Below are 22,484 nucleotides of genomic sequence, written 5' to 3' on the forward strand. Positions count from 1 at the left end.
AGTTTCTGTAAGTCAATGCTGTTACTACTAATTCCGTGAAAACAATGGCTGCCCCGACTATCGAAGTTTCTGCTGAAGTCAATGCGCTGTTGCAATTCGCTGCCAGCATCTCTAACGATAATTTAGCGGTATTATATTCTACGATTGAACTGATTTAATATTGATACGATTGTGTTAAATTCAAATGTAAATGGTCGATTTACATATTATTACTACTAGAAAAGAGTAAAACGGTATTAACTCATTTAAGCTAACAGTAGCACCGCCGTCAAACCTGAAGCAGAAAATAAATTTCATAAAACAGAAAATTGTCATGTCATATGTCATGTCAAAATGTCCCCGGCTCCGCCGTGGTGCAGGCAGCAAGCTGTTTCATAATTAACCTGACCGCTATTCTTGTTTTATCATTTATGGGCGACCTCGCCTCTACTTTATTAAAATCTACTTTATTAAAATGCTGTATTAATATCTCAATATATGTGTATAACAAGAAAAAAAATATTGATAATATTAAAGACGTGACAACATAGGCTGGATGAGGAAGGCTCGGTCGACTGTACCCAGAAGTAAACATGTGTACAAAAAAGATTGTTTGACTGCGTTTAGATGTAAATAGTGTAGTCTATATTTTATTTTAAGTCTATGACACGACCACGACCCTTCTGCGGTTGTGGTTTAGCCTTCCGTGCCTTTCACAGTCCAGCAGCTTGTCTCCGACTGAGGGTGGACTGAGGTGCTCTTGAGGTGGAGTTTGGAGCTGGTTTGGAGGATCTGTCTCCATTTTCTCCACCGCTTTAACTTGGCATCTCCTTAGACCTGATACCGGTGTTGTCCCGAATCTATAACTGAGGATATATCCCTATTTCTCTATTACCTCCTTGGATTTGAGGTCAATTCCTATTGCGAGGACCTGACTATGACCTCCTCCCTCGAGTTGATGACTCGCCATTGGAGTTCTGGAAAAGATGGTCAGCCGCAAGGGTTAGTCGGTCCACTTCTATAAAGCCCCGCATTTAGAAGTAAGGGAGACGAGAATACAATGGCTTGCCCCCTGATGGTGCTCCAGGTTGAGACCAGTCGACGCTAGTCTTCTATCTAGCCACGCACCCCTTTGACCTGATTCCGCCGTCGTCGTTGGATTTAGGTTTTTCATGAGTTTTGAAAGAGTTTTTGTAAATTTGAAATATCATATACGATCGAAAAAAAAATCAGTATCAGAGCTAGCTTGGAAATTGGAAATTAAAATTACTGTCATTTTGTATGTAAAATTATTTATACGAAGAATAATTAATAGTCAACGATATTTCCTAGCTAACTCAAAGCCGTTTATTTTTCGATCATAGGGTATTTGAATTTCTGTTGAAATCTGCATAAATGGCAGTGCAGTGGCAGTGTGACATTCAGTGCCATCTATCAGTGATTTGTAAAACTATGAAAAATATACAGAGATTAAAATGTAGATCTCTGTATAGAAAATGTCAACATTGACACTATTGACAGCATGTTACTGAACAATTTATATAACCGAAATTCTCATTTAGGAAACATAATTTTCTTCATATAATTTTTAATAACTATAACTAAGTTTCATTCTTTGGTTTGAAATAAAAATCAAAGGAATCATTCTGATTACCTCATTTTTGCAATATATTAATATTGGTAATTAAACGTATTTATTATTTTTATATTTTTAGGATTTCGGCAATTTCTATACCTTATGAGACCCACAAACTTTTAATGTCGGATGTCGTTTTTGGTTTTTGCGCTTTTTGTGGTGAGAGTTTCTATTTAGTGTGGTGTTCTTTTTGTGTTTTATCTAAAAAATCAGATACAACAGTAAGTAAACTTAAAAGTTTATTCGGTATAATATCCACAAGATTGGCGTCGGTCCCTCTTATATCTTCTATAGCGCCCTGAAAATTTTGAAATCATACCATCAAAATTTAAGGAATATGATTTTGTTTCTTTCTTGTTTATTATAAGTAATATTTTTTCTATATAAGCGGTATTACTTTGGGTTCTGAAGAGGGTTGTAACGCTTTTAAATAGTACATATACTTAAGAACGTAATTTTAGGGTTAGATTTTCAACTTTGTTTTGATAGAAATATTAGCTTCTTACTTAAGAAATGTACGTTTCTAAACATGGTTTTGTTTATTTTAGCTTTAGAACTAAGGGAATGATTGATTATTTCTGAAGAATACTTGGAGTGTACAAAGTTAGCAAACACAATGGCAACTTTACCGCTTTGTCAGCAAGCAGCAGCTGCTTTGCTTAATTTTAACCAGAAGTTGGACATTAATTTGTTGGACAGTGTGGTAGTTAGTATGTATGCAGGTAATGGTGAGACACAGAAAATAGCACAAGAGGTACTAACTACGTTAAAAGAACATCCAGACGCATGGACAAGAGTTGATACGATATTAGAATATTCCAATAACCAACAAACAAAATATTTTGCTTTACAAATACTAGAACAGGTCATCAAGACAAGATGGAAAATATTACCAAGACATCAGTGTGAAGGAATAAAAAAGTACATAGTATCATTAATTATTAAAACTAGCTCAGATCCAGAATCACTTGAGGCTAATAAAACATATTTGAATAAATTAAATATGATACTGGTTCAAGTGTTGAAGCGGGAATGGCCCAAAAATTGGGAGAGCTTTATACCTGACATTGTGGGTGCTAGTAAAACCAACGAAAGCCTATGTCAGAATAATATGATAATTTTAAAATTACTTAGTGAGGAATTGTTCGATTTCTCATCTGGACAAATTACACAAACAAAAGCTAGGCATTTAAAAGATACAATGTGTTCTGAGTTTTCTGCAATCTTCCATCTATGTCAGTTTGTACTAGAAAATTCACAAAATCCTCCACTGGTTAATGCAACACTTGAAACTCTGTTACGTTTTCTTAATTGGATTCCTTTGGGCTATATATTTGAAACAAAATTAATACATACACTTACCTTAAAGTTCCTCCCAGTTCCGATGTTTCGAAATGTAACATTAAAGTGTTTGACAGAAATTGCAGGAGTAACTGTTAGTAATTATAATGATATGTCACTCACTTTATTTAGTCAAACTATGGCACAATTAGAAGTTATGTTACCTTTAAGTACAGATATTAAAACAGCATATTCGTGTGGTCAAGATCAAGAACAAAATTTTATTCAAAACTTGGCATTGTTTTTATGTACATTTTTGAAAGAACATGCGAGCATAGCTGAAAGTCAAGAGGCTATATTAAGAAATGCACTAAAATATTTGGTTCTTATTTCTGAAGTTGATGAGGTTGAAATCTTTAAAATTTGTTTAGAATATTGGAATAGTTTATCTTCAGAGCTCTATAGAGATGCAGAACTTCAACATATGGTTGCCGGAGCGCCACTTTTTTATAATAATCCTAGCCGCAGACTTTTATATCAGGAAGTGTTAAACAAAGTAAGATACATAATGATTTCTCGAATGGCTAAACCAGAAGAAGTATTAGTGGTTGAAAATGACAATGGGGAAGTTGTAAGAGAGTTTATGAAAGATACTGATTCTATTAATTTATATAAGAATATGAGGGAGACACTTGTATATTTAACACATTTGGATTATGCCAATACAGAAAGAATTATGACTTCCAAACTACAGAATCAAGTAGATGGAACTGAGTGGTCTTGGAAAAATCTTAACACTTTGTGTTGGGCTATTGGAAGTATATCTGGAGCTATGCACGAAGAAGATGAAAAGCGATTTTTAGTTACAGTTATAAAAGATTTATTACTCCTTTGCGAACATAAAAGAGGAAAAGATAATAAAGCAATTATTGCTTCAAATATTATGTATGTAGTGGGACAGTATCCAAGGTTTCTAAGAGCTCATTGGAAATTTTTAAAGACTGTGGTCAATAAATTGTTTGAATTTATGCATGAGACACACGATGGTGTACAAGATATGGCCTGTGATACTTTCATTAAGATTGCACTGAAATGCAGGAGACATTTTGTGAGTACACAAATTGGTGAATCCTGCCCTTTTATAGAAGATATATTGGCATCTATTTCTACTATTATTTGTGACTTACAACCACAGCAGATTCAGACATTCTATGAAGCTGTGGGTTACATGATATCTGCTCAAGTGGACCAACCTACACAAGAAGCTTTAATTGAAAAATACATGCTTCTACCAAATCAAGTAAAACTTAAAATGTTTAATAGTTTTCCATATTTTCATATATTTTTTTTAGGTTTGGGATGACATTATTAGTCAAGCCAGTAAAAATGTTGATATTCTTAAAGAGATTGAGGTAGTTAAACAGCTTGCCAGCATATTAAAAACAAATGTGCGTGCTTGCAAAGCATTGAATCATGCATATGTATTGCAGCTTGGTCGAATTTATTTGGATATGCTGAATGTTTATAAAGTAAGTATTGTTCAAATTTTAGTTTGATATACAATGTAATCTCTTTAAATTCGGACACATGCTACTCCTTAAATTAAATAATTCAGACAGATAATTGTTTCAATGAAAGATTGGAGGCTCCTTGATGATCAAGAAGCGCTGTGAGATTTCCAGTTTAAACCTGTTTGATGGCTAAATGCATAGAAGCCAGCTTACCTCATTTAGTCAGCTTACTATAATTTTTTTTATAAACTTTAGTGTAGCAAAGATTGTTAATTAAGTTTAGCACAGGTTAAGATAGGAAGTAATGCTTCAGTTTTGCCTTTTGTGATTCGTATTTTATGGAAGTATTACAATAATAACTAATATATTATTATTATTATAAGGGCGACAAATCCCTGGATTCAGTTTGAAAAAATATAGTTGCAAAAATTGCCTCAATTGGCAATCAAGTTAACAATTACAAAACCCGTAAACACCATCCAAACTTATATGCAAACAACATCCTGGGGTACATATACAGGGTAGGCCAATGGAAACTTTCCACCCCAATTTTTCTTGTTTAAAATTAAAATTTGGAAAAACGCTCGGACACGTCGATTTAGTTTTTGAGGGGGAAATAAAAATATCATAAAATCACTTACAAACACCAAGGCGGGGGCGGCGCCACCCCTATATTCTTAAATGGAAAGGGGGGCCGATACCTCATGTGAAAGGCCTTTCAATTCCATTTCTAAAGATATAAGAATATAAGATATCATGTACTTTCGTTCAGTAGTTTTAGAGATTTATTGATTTAAAGTAGATTTTTTAATATATCAGCTAAGTGGTGAAAAAATCGGTTTCTATTTTTTTTCTCTCTCTGTATGTACTTTTTTGGCAAACTGTGTATACTAAAAATTAAGCTTTTAAATAAAAAAGCTTATTTTTTTTTTATTTTTTAATATTTCTAAAAATTTTCCCAGCCAAAATTGAGCTTTTTTCACTTATTCCGAATTGAAAGGTTTTTGCGTGGATCGATGCAGATTGATTAATTAAAATTTTTAGTACACAAAGTTTGCCAAAAAAATACATACAGAGAGAAAAAAAAAATAAAAAACGATTTTTTCACCACTTAGCTGATAAATTAAAAATCTACTTTAAATCAATAAATCTCTAAAACTACTGAACGAAAGTACATTATATCTTATATCATTAGAAAGGGAATTAAAAGACCTTTCACGTGAGGTATCACTCGGCCCCCCTTTCCATTTAAGAATATAGGGGTGGCGCCGCTCCCGCCTTGGGGGTTGTAGGTGTGAAAGTGATTTTATGATATTTTTATATCCCCCTCGAAAACTAAATCGACGTGTCCGAGCGTTTTTCCAAATTTTAATTTTAAACGAGAAAAATTGGGGTGGAAAGTTTCCATTGACCCACCCTGTATATAATAATAATATTTATTTCAAAACATATAAACTTTACAAATTATACATGAAATAATGAAATGATACTGACATTCCCTTTATTAGTATACTACTAGGGTTTATAGGAACTAGGATACCACTAGAGAACCAAAGTTGTTTTTCGGAACCGGGAACTTCGGTACCATGCCCCTAAAGAACCGGGATTTCTCGGTTTATTTGGTACTAGCTAATTTTTGTGCACTGATGGTGCAGTTCATCATCAATCAGAAAGCAAGGGATGGTTTTTTAAAGTAAAATCTATAAAAAAATAAATTTTTAATGAAAATTTCACACCTCTACTTTTCAACCAATAACATGCTTTAATGTTGACTAGTTACCATGGCAACTGAAAAAATTTCCGGAAATTTTTTCGAGGCGCCACGAAACTTTAGTGGAAATTTTTTGACAGTTGAAAAGGTAAACATAAGATCTACAATCATAATGTGAATGAACTACAATGTCTATATATTGAAATATTACCCATTTGAGTTTTAGCAATAACTTGCCAACTTAACAAATTGAAATTATTTTAAAATGTCATGTTGGATTAATATTTTTTTTTTCAAATTTAGGTGTGAAATTTTCTTACCGAATACCACGCAAGCTTAAATTATTCCTGGAAATTTTCATTCGGGCACGAATATTTTAGGAAAATTATCCCTTGTCTTCGACTCGGGATAATTTTCAAAATATTCGTGCCCTCAAAAAAATTTCCGAAAATAATTTAAGCTCTTGTGATATTATAAGTGAAAATAATATTAAATTATTAAATAATCAGTCATGAGAAAATTAACATAAACACAAACAATGAACGCCAATGAGCACAAGCAAAGAAAAAACGAAAAAAAATATAGGTACCTTAAAATTCACATCGAACAAAATAGTATAAATCAACTTAACTAAATTTGTAAAAAACCTTACATTTCCGTTTAAAAATGTAAATGCTTTAAAAACATAACATTAAAAATATATCTAATATAAAAAATGTCTATACCTATGTGGCGGATTCATCTATCCAAAAAAATCCTTTATGGGTATTTCGCTACTGCACTGCAATAATAATTAATAGGGACTTATGATTTTTGATAAGATTATTTTTTAATTTCAGGTTATGTCAGAGAATATAACTGCAGCTATAACTTTAAATGGAGAAGCCGTTACGAAACAACCTCTGATAAAAGCTATGCGAGTTGTTAAAAAGGAAACTCTTAAACTTATTGCTGATTGGATTTCAAAATCAAATGACAACACTATGGTTTTAGAGAACTTTCTACCTCCCTTTCTAGATGCAGTTTTGATAGATTACCAGCGAACTACAGTGCCTTGTGCAAGAGAACCTGAGGTACTAAGTGCTATTGCCACAATAGTCCATAAGCTAGAAGGTCATATTACTGTGGAGGTAGTATTAAAGAATCTTATTATCCCAGCTTTGAATCACTACACAAAATTATTATTTTCAGATACCTAAAATTTTGATGCAGTTTTTGAGTGTACCCTTGAAAATGATTAATAAGGATTTTGAAGAGTTTCCTGAACATAGAACCAACTTTTTCTTGCTTCTTCAAGCTGTAAATAATCATTGTTTTGTGGCATTTTTAAATATTCCGCCAACTCAATTTAAAGTAAGTAAATTGTAAGAATATATGTTTATTTTATTGTTTTACTTAAAATCGATATAGTAAACGCCACGAATGTTTGGGAGTGATTTATCGGTCGCTACCATGTGAACTAATCTGTTCAAGGTCACATAAAACTTAATTCCAGTGCCGTGGTATTTCAAGTCATATAATAATCAATATATAATCTGTTGTAATTTGTTGTTTTAACTGTCAAAGTCTTGTCAAAACCTTTGAATAAGAAGACTAAGGAAGGAGCATATCAAAAATCTTAGGTACACCGCGATGGGCCTCAAATATGGCCGACTTAAATTCCGGTTTATCAGTGTCGTTCTAATTTTATTTAAAAAATGTAAAACTATGATGTAGGGTAGACGTGGGGTAGACTCAATAATTTGTTGTTTTATTTTACGTTGTGAATAAATGTTGGTAGTTATTAAAATTGTTATAAAATATATAATTCTAATAAAAATAGATAAGTTATAATAAGTATTTATTAACACAAACATCCGATACGCTACTGAAGCATGTAAGTCAAATTAACGTATCTAAATTCTTTGACATCTAATCTTTGACAAGCAATAAATAAAAGCTAAAAATGCAAGAAAAATATATAATTTAGTTAATTTAAGTGAATTTCATAAATGATCGGTTTACTACACGTATGTATATTATATAGTCACTTACTAGCGAAAAGTTGTTCCATTATTTCACTCAATTTTTGCCGAGTCTACCGCACGCTACACAACCAACTATTGTAGAGTCTTTTTCGATAAATCGCGATAGTGTCACTGTTAATTTAAGTTCCGCCACAATTTCCATCTAGATTTACTACCTTTATACAACTATCAGTAGTAGAATAAATAATAAATAACATAAAATAAGCTCCGTAAAGACTGACAAATCCACAAAATTTCAAATCAAATTCAAATGTGTCAAATTAATCGTCAAACAGAACTGTCAAGGATCCCCACCCTAGAGAGCTTTTATGGTGGCTTTTCCGCCCACCATGCATAAATACATGGATAGCATTATGCTCCTTCCTTAGTCTTCTTATTCAAAGGTCAAAACATATATTTGGTTATAAATATAAAATGGAATGCCCCATTGGTCGCACTGCAAGCACACCAATGGCCTAACGCACAAAAACGAATCAATCAAAGAAACGCGATATAGTATCGTCTTTGTCAATCACGCTAACATTTTAGAATAAGTAGGAGGAGCGCAGAGAGATGATTAGACCGGGCCTTTAAAAACCTACGTCTGCGGTAAAAATTTACGTTTTTAATGTAAAAATGATAGCGCGCGTGTCGATTCTAACTTCATCAAGCGATGAATCACTCCCAAACATTCGTGGCGTTTACTATATCCACTTGGGCGATTTTAACACTAAATATCTATAACAAATTTAACTACTGAGAAAGGACTAATTCAGATGGCATATTAAAAATATTTTTAAGGACCTGTTAATAAATTCTCTGCAACGACAAAAAATCTTATAAAAGGGTACTACTATACCGGGTGCGTCTCAAAACTGGCTCACCCTTATAACTTTTATATTTTTTCAGTCAAACAAACTAGATTTGGTATGTTAGTATATGACATAAATTAGAATTGATTGACGTATTCAATTGTTTTCGGTCACTTCCTGTTTCACCGGAAATGACTGCAACTTTTGATTTTTAAATGGCCCCCTCAGTATTTTTTTACTTTATGCATTAGAAAATAACACTCTTAATAGAAAGACATATCATATGGCAACTTATGACATTTTCGCATATGGATTATTTGAAACTATAACTTGCGGTTCGTAACGAAAATTTGACTCGAAATACCAAGTGTCTGGCATCAAATTATTCGTAAAAAAATACTTTTTTCAAATATGCAAATGAGCCACCCTCGTATTATTTGAAAAAATTGAGATATGATTAAAAATACGATTTGAGCATTTTCTAACTGGTCAGGATAAGATACTAAGAACATTATATGATCAAATCTATTTTTCCAAGGCTTCCTTGATTAAGAATTGTGTTTTTAACATAGCCATGGCATTCTAGATTGAATTTTAAAATATGATTTTTTATTAAGCGAGAAAGTCAAAAGTTGACATATGATATGTCATTCTATTCAGAATGTCATTTTCTATCGAATAAAGTAAAAAAAATATACCGAGGGTGCCATTTAATAATCAAAAGTTGCAGTCATTTCCGGTGAAACAGGAAGTGACCAAAAACAATTGAATACGTCAATCAATACAAATTTATGTCATATACTAACACACCAAATCTTGTTTTTTTATCTGCAAAAATTAAAAAGTTATAGGGGTGAGCCACTTTTGAGACGCACCCGGTATACTCAATAAAAAATGAATAGTTGTATATAGAATTTATTAGAATAAATAATAATGTGGCAGAAAATGATGGGTGTCATGTGAAAAAGTAGAGATTTTTTGCTGTTACAATTTAAAATTTTACTTGACACTAGTATTTAAAATATATTAAATATTAAGAAAGGTACTAGTTTTAACCGTATTATATTATTTTGAAAACATGTATAATATTTTCTGCAGAACCTAAAAAATAACTAAACTAAAACTAAAACTAAAAAAATAACTAACCTAAAAGATAGACAAGTGTTACATTAAAAAACTATGTTTTACCTGGCAAGTATTTGGAAACACCATCTATACTCAAGAATAATGTTAAATTCTTTAAAACTATTTAATTTTACTTTTTTGCATTTCTTAAAACAATGAATGTGGTAATGGACCTCTTTTTTCTCTCTAACCTCACACTATCATTGACTTACCTTGTATAAAAAAATAGTGAATAGATTATATGCCGGGTGACAACAAAATCGTTGCAGATACTCTAATTTAGTTGTTTTATTCTGATTTTTGTTCAAACTGAGATATTGTAAGAATTTATAGGTAACACTTGGTTACAGTGTTGTGTATTATCATGTTATCAGTGTTGATTTTTGAAATGTCCCACATTAAATTGATATTTTGAAACTGTTACATCTATTGCTTTGAAAGTACCGTATGATAGAAAAAAACGGCGTGCAGTTGGTTTGGAAATGAACATCAATGACGTTCCCTATATAATTTTTCGTATAAAATAACAAAGATCTTTATTTCATAGCCATTACTGACGCCATTTTTTTCGATCATATTGTATTATTTGCTAATAAAAACAATATATTATAGTATGAACAATATATTAAAGTTGAAATTAAAACCAACAATTTTTAAGTTAATATTTCTTCAGCACGTATACATAATGTTTTTTTTAGAAATTAAACCTATATGTATGTCCTAGTATTTATATTATATTTTATTTTTAGCTGGTACTTGACAGTATAATTTGGGCATTTAAACATACCATGAGAAATGTAGCCGATACAGGTCTACAAATTCTCTTGAAATTGTTACAAAACGTTGAACAACATGAGGCAGCTGCTCCTAGTTTCTATCAGACCTACTTGACAGATATTTTGCAACATGTCTTCTCCGTTGTTACTGATACATCTCATACAGCCAGTTTATCGATGCATGCTACTATCTTGGCCTATATATTTTCATTGGTAAGTTTTGTATATTACTTTCCAAACCATATAGTTTGGTATATTACTATATCTACGTTATTATATAATACTTGCGTGATTTTATTAATACAAGCATGATCACAAGCAGTTACGCTGCCTAGAGGTTAGGCAAGCAACTCATCTTCAAAATTTAGGGAGGGGGTTATATTGAAAGGAAAAACACTGATTACTCAAAATCTATTTGAAAAGTGGTAAACTTGGCGTGCAGAGTATTTAAGTAGTGTTATGGATTCTGTGGTTCATTATATTTTAAACTTTAATTTATTAAGCCAGAAAACTTTAGTTTATCAAGTATCACTTCCGTATCAATTTTTTGCGACCACCATATTTTTATATTAGAACTACCTCTGAACTCTGAACTGACTCATCTGGTCCGCCTTATACAGTGTGTTTCAAAAAAACGTGCCATTTCTCGTGTGGAGATTCCTCACGTAAAAATAAGATTTATTTTTCATATCAAATAGGTCCGATTCTGCTTCGTTTCGTAGCTACAAGGGCTTAACCTTTTTTTTCGACTTATTATAATCTTCCAAGTGTTTTTAGCGATTTGGATAAAATTTGGAGGGTAAAAGTTACTATGAGTGCCACATTTTAATATTAAAAAAAGTATCCACAGATTTACAAGGGCCGTGCATATGGGTTATCACTAGAATATTTTGGTTATCTCTGGACTCTCTTTTCTCTTGTTATCAGAATTATTTAATGCCGATTACAAGTTGTATCTTGATATTTTGTCGGTTTAGATCTCTTTGATGAGATAAACGCAATTGTATTAATCACAATTAATATAATTAAAATAAAAATAAAATTAATAAATTATTTATTTTATCTAATTTATCATTAAGTATGCCGTGTGCGTGCGTCTCAAAAGTGGCTCACCCCTATAACTTTTTTATTTTTTCAGTTAAAAAAAACTAGATTTGGTATGTTAGTATGACATAAATTAGGATTGATTGACGTATTCAATATTGTTTTCGGTCAATGAATGACTACAATTTTTGATTTTTAAATGGCACCCTCGGTATTTTTTTTACTTTATTCGAAAGAAAATAACGCTCTGAATAGAATGACAATGTCACCAATATCATATGTCAACTTTTGACATTTTTGCATATGGTGTATTTGAAATTATAACTTGCGGTTTGTAACGAAAATTTGACTCGAAATACCAAGTGTGTTGTATCAAATTATTCGTAAAAAATGCTTTTTCCAAATATGCTAATGAGCCACACTCGTTCCATTTGAAGAATTTGAGATACAATTAAAAATACGATTTGAGTATTTTCTAACTGGCCAGGACAAGACACTAAAAACATTTTTTATTTTATATATTTTTCCAAGGCTCCTTGATTAAGAATTAGTGTTTTAACATATGCCATGGCACTCTAGATTGGATTTTAAAAAACTTTTTTTCATATATTTTGATAAGGATTCAATAAGTACTAATTTAACACTTTCGCAAGTTAATGATATTTTTTTAAAGGTTGCTATTAGACTTTGATCAAGGTAAATTAATAAAATTGCGTTTATCTCATCAAGGAGGCCAAAATCGACAAAACATCAAGAGACAACTTTTAATCGGCATTAAATAGCCTATACTATTTCCTACAGAGAAAACAAGAGAAAAAAAAGAGAAAAAAAAGCCAGTGGCGTACCATGCTTTTTTAGAAATATATTCCACTGATTATACAACTCTATGTATATTTTTCCTTATAGAAGGATGTGATTAATAAGTGATAATCATTTAAGTGATTATCGCTTGGTGGCCATATTGTAATTGTCATTTTTTGACATATTAATTCAGAAGTAATTTCTGTCAGTTCCACAAAATATCCCGTCAATTCTTATTACAAAATGGTAAAAGAAAGATAAGGATATATGTACTTTATTCCGTTGTAAAATCTTTTGAATACAACTCGATGTTGCGCGATTACTCTGGATTACCTAATACTTTTGCCTGACACTCGTCTGAAATGCGATACCGGAAACACTACTCCTCCTTCAGAGTCGTAGTGTTGCCGGGTAACGCATCTCGTGTCAGCTAAAAGTATTATTCGGTAATCCCGAAACATCTTGTGGTATTACATACGATAAGTGATAATAGTGATTTGAATCTTCTGTATAGACATAATGATTTTTATACATTTATGACTTATGTATTGTTTTAGGTTGAATCTGGCAGAGTGAACTGTCAGTTAGGTCCAAACGCTGATAACGTTAGGTACATTCAAGAATTTACTGCCTCACTGCTCAGATCTGCTTTTCCTCATTTGACAGATAACCAAATCAAAATTATGGTCCAGGGCATGTTCAATTTAGATCAGGATATTCCTGCATTCAAAGAACATTTAAGAGACTTCTTGGTACAAATTAGGGTAAGTAGTGAAAAGGAGAAAGGAAATGCTACTTTCCATTTAAAATATGTTATACCGGGTGCGTCTCAAAGTGGCTCACCCCCTAAAACTTTTTTATTTTTTCAGTTAAAAAAAAACGAGATTTGGTATGTTAGTATATGACATTAATTAGGACTGATTGACATATTCAATTGTTTTCGGTTACTTCCTGTTTTACCGAAAATGACTACAACTTTTAATTTTTAAATGGCACCCTCTGTATTTTTTTACTTTATTTGATAGAAAATAACACTCTGGATAGAATGACATATCATATGTCAACTTTGACATGTTGAACATGTTTTTGCATATGGTTTATTTGAAATTATAATTTGCGGTTTGTCGAAATACTCGGAAATACCAAGTGTGTGGTATCAAATTATAAAAAATGTCTATACCTATGTGGCGAATTCATCTTTCCAAAAAAATCCTTTATGGGTATTTCGCCACTGCACTGCAAGAAAATCTACAAAATAAAATAATTATTTTTTGTAAACACTTCTGCGTTAAACCTAAACGGACGCTGCTTGTCAGAAGTTATATTTACAGTAATACAAATTTGCATCAAAGAAAAAAATGCTTAACGTTTCGAACAGTTATCTCTTTCCGTCGTCGGAAGCAAAAAAATACGAAGAATAAAAAAAACTATTTAAAATATTTAAATTCAACTATTCGAGAACACTTTACTTTTTTTAAAACAGATACGTCTACAAGAAACCGTTGACGTTCTGTTAAAATTACATTTTTAACTTGATATTTAAACTTCAAAATTAACAATTACTACCTGATAACAATTACTTAATAAGGTAAAACCAAAAAACCCCAAACTTTCTGTATGATTATTTTTAAATTTTACGTATATTATATTTATTTATCTTGCTGTATATATTGTTCTTTAAAATCAAAGAAGCAATTGCCATACATTACTAACATCTACAGATGCTTGAGCAATACATTTATTTTTATTAGATTGAATTAAAAAAGCCTCTTTTATTTTTCTTTTAGAGGCTATCGCTTCTTTCATTATAATTTTGGCATTATTAAAATTTATTCAGTGCCCTGTGTCCCAGGAATGCTGACAAATCTTAGATTTTTCCAAAAAAATCCTTTATTGGTATTTCGCCACTGCACTGCAAGAAAATCTACAAAATATAATAATTATTTTTTGTAAACACTTCTGCCTTAAACCTAAACGGACGCTGCTTGTCAGAAGTTATGTTTACAGTAATAAAAATTTGCCTAACAAAGAAAAAAAATGCTTAACGTTTCGGAAAGTTCTCTTTCCGTCGTCGGAAGCAAAAAAATACAAAGAATAAAGAAAAAAAACTATTTATAATATTTAAATTGAACTATTCGAGAACACTTTACTTTTTTAAAACAGATACGTTTACAAGAAACCGTTGACGTTCTGTTAATAATTCTCCTTGACAAAAAATTTGTGTTTTTAACCTTTCCGGGACCGTGCTACAAAAAGTTACGTTTCAGGCCGTGTACCCCAATGAAATATTTCACAAACTATTACCATTTTGTCACTCTGGTAAATTGTTAATAATTATTTTTATAGTTTTATAATAAAACGTCAATAATTTAAATAGTTTGTATTTGTTTAATATAAAAAACATTTAATTTTAAAACTAAACTCTTAATTTTCTACACATTATTTTGGTCGTCAGGGCATAAAAATGATTTGCATTCTTTGCGGTGAAAATTAAAAATGTTTTTTGTTGCATGTACTACATAATATTTTTGTTATTCTGTTACGTGATCTGGCGCAAAAGTCGCATCTTCGGTTTGAATTTGGTTGAGTATTTTTAGCAGGATTTATAGGAACTGTGCTTTCGACAAGAAATAAATCTATTGCTGTTTTTACAGTTTTGTAAAAATTGTTACTATTTTGTTTCCTTCTTAGAACGTTTAGAAATACAAGTCCTTGTGCTGGAGGATTACTCTTCGCGGGCAGAATTCAAAACGAATTCGGCAGGAATCTCTATTTTCTTAGCCCATCATCAGTATATTCCTTTTGCGCCATTTTCCAATAAATACACGCACTAACTTACTACAGTATAGTAAATATCAACACTAACCTAAATATAGAACTCATTTAGGTCTTCATACAAAGTCACCAACACGAAAAAACATGAATAGTGCGTGTGGAATTTCGAATCTTTGCAGGCTGTGCGGAGTAACTAAGGTATCCCAGGCAGTAAATTTTAGTTTTTCGCGGAAAATAAAAAAAAGATTTGAATATTTTTGTTAAAAAAGGGTTTTGTAATATATTTTCTAGGATTACCTGAGAGGAAAAAAGTGAAAAATAAAAATTGTAAAAGTTATTAAAGAAAAAACGCATCTGGGGTACCTAAAATACCCCGCACGGTCCCGGAAAGGTTAACATAGTCATGGGACTCTAGATTGAAATTTAAAATTAAATTTTTTATTTACTGAGAATGTCAAAAGTTGACATATGATATGTCATTCTACTCAGAATGGAATTTTCTATCGAATAAAGCAAAAACATTCCGATGGTACCGTTTAAAAATCAAAAGTTGTAATCATTTCCGGTGAAACAGGAAGTGGCCAAAAAGAATTGAATACGTCAATCAATCCTAATTAATGTCATATACTAACATACCAAATCTCGTTTTTTTATCTGAAAAAATAAAAAGTTATAGGGGTGAGCCACTTTTAAGACGCACCCGGTATAGGAACTGTTTATAGCCATCTTAACTGAAGGCCTGATAGCTCTGACGTAAAAATTTGATGCCGGGCGAAGACGTTTAGCTTGTAATATTTTTGTTGGCAATGATGTCTCGCTCCGATTTCGGAAATGTGTTTTTATTACATGCTATCAAAGAAAATACAGTTGCACATGTGCCACAAACATTTTGCAATCTTTTCAGTTATCATTACTTTTTATGTTACTCTTTATAATGACGAGGTGGTTTTGGTGATTATTGTTGCGTGCGATTGAATATGGTTCTTAGTGTCGAAGATTGTGCAAAAGTCATTAATCTTGTTGAAGATGGCCGAAATTATGAATATTCGCTTGGTTCTTGAAGAAGAATGAGAAAACATAACGCAATATATTTGCAGCTTCATTAACAGTATGAACCGACGTCTATAGACAGTTATAGCAGCCGGGGGAAGCAATACACAGTATTAAGATTATCTTAATACTTTGTATTGCCTCAAGTTTTACTTACAAGTTTTTTCTTTGTCTGTACACTTAGTTATTACAGTTATTTTTTTTAATAGCCTTAGTTCTGGTAGTGTTACTAATATTTATTAAAACCAAACCTTTATCGTTTTTTAACGTTTTTTAAATTTTAATATAAAGTTCTAATCAGTGTCGATGACATGAGAATAGTCACCAAAGCCACCTCATGATATTAAAAAATAACATTATAAAGTAATGATAGTTGAAAAAATTGTAAATTGTTGTTGGCAATTTCGCTCTTAAAAATTAAATAAGGCTGCTCAGGAGACATAGTTCTGGTCGAAAAATGGAACTATTACTCACAAAATTGTTGCACAGGGTGTTTTAAAGTAAATATAAAGAACAACCGTTCAGTTAACCCTGTATAATAAGTCAAATACTAAAGTTTTGAAAAAATTAAGTTTATGAATTATAGTTGATAGATTTACATACAGTTTGCTATAAAAATCATGAAAATAGGGCTAAAAGCAAAAAAAAATATAACATTTTAAACTTGTCGAAAAAATTTTCCGTTGCGTTTTTTTACATCTCAATGTGGAATTAACTATAAACAAGAAAACAAAAGCGTTGTTTTCTAAAAATGTTAATTTGGCACTTACACCATTTGGCAGCTAGAGTACTCATTTGAAGACTACAAGGGATAACCAGCTTTGTCCATTTTAACCCTCAACTGGTGGATTTTTGTACCGCTTATGGCGTGCTGAGGTCCGATGGACCCCAATTTTTTTCAGTTTAAAATACATGATGAAGAAATTTTATAAAAGGCTTGTTATTTTAACACTGTTTACAATATATTCAAACTTGTGAACAAACAATTTCATTAATTTTCAACAAATTAATAAGAACAGATACAAGATCAGATACACATAAAGGTAAACGTATTTTTTTAGGAGTTTTAGACAACAGAAATATAACTTGGCTAAGAAACCCATAGAAATTAAAAATATATATATTTTATGTTTTTTTTATGTTTTATATTTTCCCGTATTATTAAAAGTACAAACAACTGAAATGTGAAGCTAAAGTAATAAACATAAATTATTTTCACTAAACCTGCAAACCTTGCGTGTACATCACTTTTTCAAACATAGTTCATGCTAATATAGGATCTTCAGTTGCCGCATATGAATCGTGCACATTTGATTCATGAAATTTTTGTTTTTTGTCATTTCTTCGTTGACATGGTTGACATATACCACATCTCTTTCTTTTCTGGTATTGATTATTCAATTCTCTCTCTTCTATAAGTAAGAGATTCAGAATCGGATTTATGGTTACTATTCGGAGAAAAATAAATGCCTTGATGATCTTCATCTCACTTAAGCCATTTTAAGTTCATCAAACCACTCAATTAATGTTTTCCCAAAATTAGTGTTCCAGTGAGACATACTTTTTAGACTACCCACCATCCTAATAATGAAACATTCTTGGCGTGGTGGTGCCACACAGACCCCAATGAAACTTTAGCCCCCGCTGGTACGAACAATACATGATAAAATCAAGTGCCCCTTTAACATTTGCATATTGGTACCCTAACTTAAAGGTAAATGGCGCGGAGAGGCCTAATTCTTAAACGTAAACATTTTACAGAAGTTTAAATAGTGCTTGGGGTCCGCTAGACCCCACCACGTTGAGGGTTAATTGGAGCCGAGAAAAATGCAATTTAGTGTTAGAATCTTATTCCCATTCGTTAATTTTTAAAGAAATATACTATTTTTTTAGGCTGAATAATTAAAAAAATATACTGGGTGGTCCGAATTGTATTCCGGAAACTTCGGCAGCATATTCTGCAGATAAAAATAGGTAAAAAACTTCGTATAAATATATGTCCTAAAATGCTTAGTTTCGGAGATACAGAGTGTAGAAATTTCATTTTTATTTCGATTTTTTCCAAATAATTTCTGAAGTAACGTCAATATTTAGATGAAAATTGGTGTCTGGGAGTTTTTTAACATGAGAAATTTGATTTTGATGTCAATATGACTCCTACTTGTAGAGGGCGCCACTTACATGTGCTTTAACTGTTTTGAAGCGTAATAACTTTTTGTACGTACCTGTGTAAAACTACCGAGACAAAAAATATACATCTCTGTAATTTTCTACGTAAAAATTATCTCTTTGTGAAAATCGCTACAAGCAACCGTTCTGCACATATTTAGAATGGAAATAGTCAATAATAAACACGTTGGCTAGATAGTTTATATTTTTGATATGATATTTCACTGAAATATTTAATAAACTTGGGAAATTTTTATTTTTTTAAATTAATCATATTTTTTCTGCAAAAAAATGATGATAAAACAGTTTTTGTTGAACTTTTGGTACAAAAAACATTTCAAATTTATGATCTCAGTCTAATAACTATTTAGTCAACACGTTTAATTTATGTCAGTGATGACAGATATCGCTAATTTCGATTCCAAATATCTCGAAAACCATTACTCGTAGCGATTTTTACCAAGAGACCTTTTTTACGTAAAAGGCGTCGTAAATGTTTATTTTTTTACTCAGTAGCTTTATACAGGTACGGACGAAAAGTTATTACTCTTCAAACTAGTTAAAAATATGTAGGTGGCGCCCTCTACTAGTAGGAGTTATATTGACATCAAAATCAAATTTCTCATGTCAAAAACTCCCAGACATCAATTTTAATCCAAATATTGACGTTATTGCAGAAATTATTTGGAAAAAGTCGAAATAAAAATGAAACTTCTACACCCTGTGTCTCCGAAACTAAGCATTTTTGGACATACATCTATACGGACATTTTTACTTATTTTTATCTGCAGAATATGCTGTCGAAGTTTCCGGAATACAGTTTGGACCACCCTGTATATTACTACTAACTCTGAATTATTAATATTGTTAATTATTGCAATATTCTGAAATACCGGAATAAAAATGTTAAAATGAAAAACAAAACAGGGGAAAATCCAGGGATGTCCAATTAAAGGTTGTACAAAACCTAAATCTAAACTGCTATTTTTTTGTTGTATCAAGAAAATTACTATTTAAGTAGATTTTTATTAGAATACATAAATTAAAAAAAAAACATTTAAAGAACAGTGTTTATTTCTCTTGTTAAATTTCGAAAAATGCCTGTCCTGCAGATCTACAATAGTTAGTTGCCAAAACCTGTATATTATGGTACTAAAATGACCTGTGTGATTATCGGATTATGTAATACTAACTTCAAGACGCATGTTTGTCGCCCATGAGTAAGGACTACTCTGGTTTTCCCTTGTACGGCAAAATAACCAAACTGTAATATTTCTGGGACTAAGCGTATTATTGCTTTCTTTGAGGGTGCCTCAAATAACGTTAACATTTACCTATACACTTGATAATTGAAGGCTTCCCACGAATAAGGGGCTATGTTACAAAAGTAAGTTTTAAGTAAATGAAGAAAAACGTTTTCTACGGCTTGCGTATTGATAATCATATTCAAGTGGTACTAACATCAACTTTATTAATCCCCAGATATAAAAAGTTGCACAACACAAATAATAATAAACCAGTATTAGAGATATATGTAATAAACTCTTGAGTCCCGGGAATAAGGGTTTCTGTGAAATGTAACATAAACCCTTATTGCAGGCAACCAATTTAGATTGCATTTTTTTATTTGTGTACAAGTTGTACATTTCTTAAACTTTTGTTTTTAATATATCTCCATTCAGTTACATTTATTTTTCGTTTTCGACCTTTATTTAATGTTATGCAAAAAAAGCGACGGCGTGATTTGAACATTCGACATATTTACGATATTGAATAAAATGTGACAACATATACCCTTATTCCATGCTCGAAAAGATGGTGCCGCATGTTGTTCATAGATGACGGCACATTATCGGGTATTTATTACTGTAAAAAGATGAACTTGTCTACAGAGACCCTTTTTGAGCAAAAATCCCAATATCTCAAAAATGCAACATAAACCCTTATTCGAGGGAATGCTTCAATTATTGCAATAAATAACTCTGAAAACCCTGTCCATGGTTGAAATTCCTTTTTTCTTCTTGTGTAATTGGCGAAAAACGGTATTTTCTTTCTACAGGAATACACGGGTGAAGATGACACTGATCTGTTTTTGGAGGAACGTGAGAAGGCACTGGAAAGTGCCCAGGCGGAAAAGCGCAGAGTTCAACTATCTGTACCGGGCATCCTCAATCCTCACGAGGTACCAGAGGAGATGCAAGATTAGCCTTCAACTCTCGCCCTTAACGTTAGAAATTTGTAAAATAAATAAGTGACCGGACTGATGCTGCCCAGGGCCCATAACCCGTACTGTCGCTCTACAGGCATTGGTTTCGTCAGTTGTTTTAAAATCAATATTTTTCTATTTGTATCATCTCTAACATAAGATTTAGTCACACCCAGTCGGAGAAGATGTGTTTTGTGCGAATATATGTCTAGCTGAAGTCGCTTTTCATTTTTTTATATCTTCTTTTTTATCAATTTTGTTTCTAGGATCTTGTAAAGAATACATGTTAAGTTAGAAATAAATCGTTTTTCCGAGGAATTGGGTATTTTTTCTTCCCTTCAGTGATGACTGTGTGAGTGAACGTTTTTATAATACGCTTCCAATTTTTGTTGATACATTTTCTTATGCATAAACCAAATTTCAGTTAAATCATATGTATAAATAAAATTATTTAACTAACTTAACATGTTATTTCTATAAGGCTTAAGTTAATAGTTAATACATAGTGAAACTGATCAAATATATTTTTGAGATATGATGCACGAGTGTTTTTTTTTTTGATTAAATGACTGTATGCATTAGCATGTAACAGGTAGATGTTTGAGAATAGTTACATAATGTTATTTAAGCTGTTAAAATGTATGCAATTTACTTTTTAGTAACTCCTTAAAATTGAGTTTTGCCCCAAGTAGATATATTTATTCTTTCTAGTAATTATTAGGATTTATTTGCTTATTGTTAATTATTTTTCCCTAATCATTTTCATATTAGATTTAAATAGGAAAAAATTGTGTTGAATATAATTATTAATTGCCCGCGATAATACTTTACTCTGATACATCAGTTTAAGATGATAGAATGCAGATTTTTAATGAATGAATTACATTTTGAATGTTATAAGAATTGCATTTGTTAATAAAACTGAAATAAATATTATTTGTTTCTTTTCTTTATCGTAACTATTTAAAAAAAATATGATTCTGAATTATTTTTATAGAACAGTTAAACAAGTGCCTCTATGTTCTTATTTTAGTTACATTATTCACATTTATTAACAGTGACCAGTGATGCAACAAGGGGCCTAGAGGGGTGCTTAGTCCCCCTATTAGATGACTGATGCGGCTCCTTTAAAATCTTTTTTTTTAGGGTTTTAACATCAAATCAATATTATCTTATGGTGACCTAAGCCCCCATAAAAGTATGCGCCCCAGTTGCTCCACTGACAGTGGCGCTGCTTTAATAGTACGTTGATATTAGGCATATTTAGAAAAAAAATTATAAAGTTTTGACATGTTGAGGTTATACGTACTAAAAGGAGACTTTTTAAAATCAAAAGAGTTTCTAACTGTAAAGTGTGAGCTTCACCTTCAAAAACCACCCCCAATACGCACTGCGATGGTTTTTCTCGAAAACCATTAGTCGCACAGAAAATTTCATTCTTGTCAAAAATATTCCTTATAAAATTTGCTACAAAAAAGGTTCTATTCATTATTTCTATTTATCCAATGCATTTCGAGAAATAACCGTTAGAAAAACGGAGTACAAAAAAAATACAAGTCGCCTTTCAAATTATAGACTCCCAAGGTATTTTAACCTGCTAAA

The 22,484-nt window shown here is 31.5% G+C and overlaps 1 protein-coding gene across 2 annotated transcripts; it reads left to right on the plus strand.

Moving 5' to 3' along the window:
* The first annotated feature begins 1,719 nt into the window (after positions 1-1,719).
* Positions 1,720-21,421, plus strand: LOC115875360 (exportin-1). 2 transcript variants are annotated; one of them, XM_030890791.1, is made up of 8 exons: positions 1,720-1,836; positions 2,164-4,196; positions 4,249-4,425; positions 6,958-7,248; positions 7,310-7,471; positions 10,811-11,050; positions 13,240-13,446; positions 20,736-20,882. In XM_030890791.1, exons 2-8 carry the CDS (start codon positions 2,232-2,234, stop codon positions 20,880-20,882), a joined length of 3,189 nt encoding a protein of 1,062 aa, XP_030746651.1. In that variant the 5' UTR covers positions 1,720-1,836; positions 2,164-2,231. The 2 variants fall into 2 exon arrangements, with proteins under 2 accessions (XP_030746651.1, XP_030746650.1); XM_030890790.1 differs by lacking the exon at positions 1,720-1,836 and having other exon boundaries at positions 2,232-4,196; positions 20,736-21,421.
* The last annotated feature ends 1,063 nt before the right edge of the window (positions 21,422-22,484 follow it).

The sequence above is a fragment of the Sitophilus oryzae genome, unplaced genomic scaffold (genome assembly GCF_002938485.1).
Source record: "Sitophilus oryzae breed Bouriz unplaced genomic scaffold, Soryzae_2.0 scaffold_1375_pilon_pilon, whole genome shotgun sequence".
NCBI lineage: Eukaryota > Metazoa > Arthropoda > Insecta > Coleoptera > Curculionidae > Sitophilus > Sitophilus oryzae.